Source organism: Mastigoproctus giganteus, chromosome 2 (assembly GCF_048544385.1).
Source record: "Mastigoproctus giganteus isolate SK-2022 chromosome 2, ASM4854438v1, whole genome shotgun sequence".
Taxonomy (NCBI): domain Eukaryota; kingdom Metazoa; phylum Arthropoda; class Arachnida; order Uropygi; family Thelyphonidae; genus Mastigoproctus; species Mastigoproctus giganteus.
The window spans coordinates 62,177,873-62,184,366 of NC_143576.1; the positions used below are offsets into that span (position 1 = coordinate 62,177,873).

Consider the following 6,494-nt stretch of genomic DNA (forward strand, 5'->3'; position numbering starts at 1 on the left):
TTGATTGACCATGAAGTTCAGACTACAACTTGCGCCACTTCTCGGCACTAGATATCTTTTTAACAATTTTATTTGCGTGACTTCACAAATCTCATTTTACATACACAGTTTACTAGTTAATGTTTTGATTTTTCGATGCTTACAACTCATCACTAATGATGCGGAAGTAGCCTTATCCGATATCAGAATAAGAGTTGACCCGATTTCCGTGCCTTCATTACTATAACCATATTAAGAGACTTTAAGAAGAGCCTTTCGAGAATATTAGCGGTCGAAATTAATCACTCTCCAACTGTTTTAAGTGCGTTAACCCGACGGATTCATTTTTAATATTTTAAAGTATGTTTAAGAGAATATAAAAAAATTGCTAAGAAAAATTGTTTTTCTGAAATTCAATGCTAGAAGACCAAGTTATTTAGACCAAAAACGATAGAGAAAAGCATTCCGTATCTTCACCTGGGGCTGAGTAACAGTCCCAATCGAAAAAGGCTTCCAAAATACGTTCTGTTGTAATCAACGGAATTTGAACCTGGATTTTTTGCAAACGGAAGAGCTCAGCAAGCCATCTTTCAGGAAAAAAATACAGTAAGAAGGAGAATTTCACGTAATTTAGACTACATCTATTTTGCAACAATCAGATGTCACAAATCCAATTGCTTCCATGTGTGATTGACAGATGTTGATCTTCGTTAAGTCATGAACTTCATGGATAGAGTGTTTTCTAAAGAAAAAAAAAATAATTAACCACCTTTCAAATGGTGCCGCTTCTGGGAAGGGTGTATACTTTATACAGATTAAAATGTTTGCCATACCCAATAAGTATAGGGCACTTAATTTTTTTTAATTTGAAGGTAAAGTGAGGTAACTAAGCAGTCGTCTACTTTATAAGTCACGTGCTAGTAGTTATATATAGCTGCCAATCATCTCCACCAAGTTAGTAGCAATGGCATAAAGTCATCGTTGATTGTATTTTCTGAAGTCGCTTTAATGAAACAAAACTGCATTCGGAGAATGAAGTTTACGTGCAGTTCACCTAAAGTAGAAACACTAAAGTTGCTAAAAGGCTATGTTTTATTAGCTTAAATACACAGATATTTTGATGTGATATTTGTTCAAGACAATGTTGAAAATACTGTTGCGAGAGTGAAGGCGCAAAAGTAGAAGGTACAGGCCTGATTTGTCACCGTAATGCTGTAAGTGAATGATTTTTATTTCCACCGGTAATACTTCATGGGTCAGAACGATGCACTCAACTGAAAGGTTAATGCGGACTGAGTAATCAGACTGCGAGGTTTAGACTTCTCAAGTAATTATGGATTGTTGAACTCCATTTTGACTGCATCAAAATGAGTTCAACAATCCATAGTCTTCTTGCCAATTACCATTCCTGATCGAGACAAGGTAGAAACCCAGTCTAACATTCGCGGATTCTGCTATAGAGGCACACACAATTATGCAATGAATTTTATGGAGCATCAGCATTTCTGGCGATATACCCCGAGTGTACGTCTATATAAGTGGGTTCAGAAGCTAATTTGCATGTACGGGCTAAAAAAAAAAAACTCACGAGGGAAACTGTTTTAGATTGGTATTGTATTAATCACTAAAGCAAAGCTATTAAAGGAATGTTTGATGAGACCTGCTCAAACTTACTGCTCCGTATAGGGAAACAAATCGACATTTAAGTAGGGTCATTGCAATTTTTTTAAAGATATTAAAATATTAACAATTAGCTTAGATGCAACTCGTAAAAATGCATTACATTACTTATAATTAAAGGAATGGTGGTCAATTAGCAGGTTCCTAATTAGATTGAGTGAGATTACAATCAAAGTTCGAAACTCCGAAAGAATAAAAACTGTCCATCTTCCATTCAAACTGAATAGCAAACGTGTACTCCATTTACTAACGGTGTGTAACTGTTAACTTCGACCATTTCATTTATTATAAAAAAGAAACAAAAAAAAGTGAATAATCTGCGTAGATGAGATTGCATCTACGGAGGTTACTCTGTGAAAGATGCTTTTTCTTTCATTTGAAAACAAAATTGATCCTAAAGAAACTAAAAAGGATTGGCAATTTGAAATGCGTCCAAAAGAAACGCTCGTTGACTGTGTCAAAGACAAGGAAGTGAGGACGAAGTCAATCGGTGGAACAACTTAATTCAGACGGGTAAGCGAGACTCGCGAGCAGTTGTTCATTCTCAAGGACGGATGAATAGCTCGTACAACGAAACATTACAAACAAGGAAACGTCCTAAATAATGAAGCCATACTTCATACATGACGGAAGAACTTGGACAAAAGCTCCAAAATTAGATTTCACTCTTATTTACTCACGAAGTTATTACAAATATTATACTTCTGTAATTTCACGGGATATTTTATTCTTAATCGTATTATGCTAATGCAGGTAGGTTCCATGTAGAAGAGCATCTACATAACGCGCAGTTCCTGCATTCAAATAGTTATATTCAAGAGTCTCAAGCGAAATACTCTGATTTCCGAGAGAAATAGGGAATAGAAACTTAATATCTTCATTACGAATGGGACAAAAGCCCAAGTTCAATTAATATCCTAATCGACTAAACAAAGCATCAGTAGTAATAACATTCAAATGCTAAGGAATGAAAAATAACACCCCCAATGTTGCTCACACTAACCTGACATTCACAAAACATTGCCGCCATCGAACACGCTGCATCGTTGTTCTCCTCCCCGCAGGACTTCTTACAACAGCATTTCCTGAATGAGACTGGCTGGGATGCCTATCTGTACGCTACCCTTCTCTCGAAAGTGGAAGGAAAGTGTTTCAAATATCATGTGATTACAGAATTAAATAGGTGGCGCTATAGAGCGAAAACGAAGAAGATATTCTCCAACTAGAAACCTGCAAACTATCGCTTTGCAAGGATAGTTTACAGGTTTCGATAGTATAAAGCGTATCTTAAATAAATATAATCGTAGTATTTGAGGGGTTCCTTAAAACTACTCTTAGTCAAACTTTAAAAACAGAAGATTCATATCTTCAATTTTTTGTTTTTAACCTTTACTCACTCACCTGGAGTCTATTTAACCCCGCTGTTTTGTTTTGATTATAAAAAATAAATTTTTAGATTTTTTTTTTTACTTTATTAAACTGTGATATATTCGATTATAATTTGCTAATTTATTTTTCTGATGTTATTTTTCCAGAGTAAAAAAATTAAAAGAAATTGGCGTCTGTCGGACACCACAATTGCAGATGAAAGTTAAAAAAACTGAATGTGGAAATTGTGAAAAATTGTTCAGCCAGCTATAATTTGTCAAACAGTTAAATAAGAAAAAAAAACAGGTTTTGCAAACTTCTGGTAATAGTTACTGCAGAAATATCAACGTCACGCTTAATAGTAAATAAATAATCCCTTTATTGCTGCAGAGATACACTCAAGTCCTTCAAGGTTTGGAGGTAACAAGTTAATATCCTCAAATACTTATATGGCTTTGGAGGATCAGAGGATTCCCCCCCCCCCGGTAAACTTTGCTGCCAAGGTGATGAGTCCATGAAGTGATTTATAAGTTGTAGAGACGAGTTAGAGACAATGAAAGCTCATTCCATATGATCAGAGGGTACTACAACAGTCTTAACAGACTACCTCGCAAAACATCAACCATAAATTGAAATCATTAACAGAATTTTTTGTCTTTACGAACACCGTGAGTACTGCGTTCCATAGCCTTGGTTTTCACCGGACAGCGGCAGCTTATAAGCCAACCAAAACCAACCACATGATTGATCTGTAGAGGTGGAAATCGGTTCTATGGAATGATGAAAATCGGTCGACCCTATTCCAATCTGATGAGCAGGAGTGGAGCTGCTTGAAGAAAGTCTGTTGCCAGTGTTCTAACAATGAACTTCGGAGGTGGTAGATTTATGGCACGGCTTAGGACTTTTGGGGATTGTGCGGAGAACCATAAACGCCGACCTTAACGTTTCGGACAATTCCATGCTCTCTATAATGCGGAATTTCTTTAGTTAGAGACCCACGATTGTTTCAACGTGACTGCCCCTTGCCATACCGCTAGTGCTATTCAAGAATATTTCGTGGAGATGAAAGTACAAACATTGGAACTGCCGGCTCGAGAGTACCGATTTGGGCCTTATGGAACACCTATGGGATGAATTGGAACGTCGGGTGAGGCCCAGACCAACACGCATCAATATCGCTAGCTCAACTGCTCACTTCTGTGTAAGAGGAGTGCAAGATTATACTCGCTACAGTCTATCGTTCATTAGTGAAAAGTCCACTAATGAACTTTGTGGCTTTTCACTAATGAACGATAGACTGTAGCGAGTATAATCTTGGCCACTATGTGTCATAACGGCCAAAGGTGGGGAAAAGAACAACATGTTATTCAAGCAAATGGCAGTAACGTCAATGTGAAACTGAAGTGTGTCCGGATACTTTTTGGAGGGTAATATATATATATATATAAAGATAGTGTCATGAAGGGCTTTGCATCCATATGATGATATTTTCCAGATTTGCAGCTGTAGTTCTTCCTTTCACTGGTGGTAGCATGTTGCTGATGGAGTGAAGTGTTGTGGATAGAGCGCTAATGTGTTCTTCAGTCATCTGTATTGTGCATGCTTTGGTTATTGAACTATATTTAGACAAACTGGACACATTTTCAAGCTTGTGGAGGAGGTTGATTTCACAAGTACCCCGTTCATTTTGGTGATAAGACTGGAGAATCCTTTTCTTTAAATTATGTGTTCTAGGTTCCTGACAATGTACACGCTGGATATTTTAATGATGAAAGCAGGAATTGTATTTGCTCCCGTGGTGTTGACAGTTTTATTTAGTTAAGGGGATTTCTTCTTAATTCGCATGATTATCTCGCAGTTCAGCCACTGTTCAGTCGCTATTGCATTTATTTCAGTGGATATTCATTATCCAGAATTGAACTATCTGGTGAATGAATCTTCATGTCTTAATCTAGTTTTGTAGTTGACATTGAGGTTTTATTTTAACAAAGTTTATTGGCTTGTAGTTGTTTTCTTATGCACGACTTTTAGACCTGCAATTTTTTTGCCCCAGTTGAGAACTCTTCTTCTTTTTTTATATATATGAAAGGAGGTTGTAATTCGCCATCTCCCACAGATTCTATGACTTTTGTTTGGCTTTGTACCTTGATATATTTAGTTGCAGCCCTCCGACTCTATAAATCATGCACAATTAAAGTATCAGTTAAATTCGCATCCTTAACTGATAATCTGACGGCACTAGAAGAAGTCACCAGATTAGGTTCGCGGACTCAACAGATTTCGCATCCCAAAAGAATTCACCAAGGATCCTCGCTTTATTGCGTCTTAGTTAATATATAGTATTATAAGCGTAAATGCCTAAAGTAAGTTTATACAGCACCAATCAAAAGAAAAAAAGCTCCCCACCACTTCCCATATACCTGTCCATCCCCTCTAACAGACTACTAGTTCTTTGAATTTATTCAAACTGACTGAAATCAGTTTACCGCCCTTCTATACTGCAACCATCCTTCCTCAGTTTGAATGCCTCCATGTGCGTAGTCTGGGCAAGAGGAATAATTTCGCAAAATTTGCGTTTACGCAATCCATTCAAGGAATTAAATACCTGAGTCAGATCTACTCGCAGGTGTTTAGTTTCCAGGCGCTGCAATTTGCAAAACTGGGGCCTTTCCTGATAAGAGCACTCTTTGCTCCCTCTGAATCTCGTTGATCTTCTCTGTACCCTTTCATACAGATCCAAGTCCTTCCTAAAATGAAGCTTCTAGACCTGTATCAGTACTCAAGATGTAGCCTAATTATGCCTTGTAGAATGGGATAATCACCTTCTTATCCCTACTGTTAAAATTCCTGTAAATCATTGACAAAACTCTGAGCTGTCTTAGCAGCCTGTCCGCACTACTCAGAGAACTTCATATCTGACTGCACAATTAACAAGCCTTTTTCATTCTTCACTACCCTGAGCGTGATACCACAGTTGGCACGTTGATCTGGGATCACTGTTCCCAGTATGAAATTCCTTGCATTTGTCAATGTTAAAACTTCAACTGCCACTTCTCAGCCCTCTGCTTAATTTGTCTAGATCTTGTTAAGTTGCATACCTTAATTACTGATATATGTCAATAACACATGAAAATTAATTTTTCATAGAATCTTAATGTATGCCTATGGCATAAAGATATTTCTATTTTTTTTTATTTATTTCCATAAGAAGGAGCAATGTTACTCGCTTCAAAACTCACTACCGACTTTTAATATTTAGGTTGATAAAAAAAAAATAATAATAATTTCAAACCGCACACTGCGAAGTGACATTTGTCGATTCCAGCAAACCAAATCACTTTAATTATAATTTTTTATAATTATAAACATATTGCATAAAGTATAATTTATGGTATAAAATTGATACCATGAATAAAATAGAATTGTGCAAATTAAAGATACGGGAATAGGTGAAAGTGAAGTGAAGT

At 36.7% G+C, this 6,494-nt stretch overlaps 1 protein-coding gene across 1 annotated transcript in view; it reads right to left on the reverse strand.

The window, feature by feature from the left end:
- LOC150089319 (uncharacterized) overlaps positions 1-2,784 on the reverse strand; it is a 150,188-nt gene extending 147,404 nt beyond the window's left edge. The window contains exon 1 of the mRNA XM_090388999.1: positions 2,663-2,784. Within this exon, the coding sequence (XP_090245125.1) occupies positions 2,663-2,669 (7 nt within the window). The 5' untranslated portion in view covers positions 2,670-2,784. The remainder of the gene's footprint in view (positions 1-2,662) is intronic.
- Between the last annotated feature and the right edge of the window lie 3,710 nt (positions 2,785-6,494).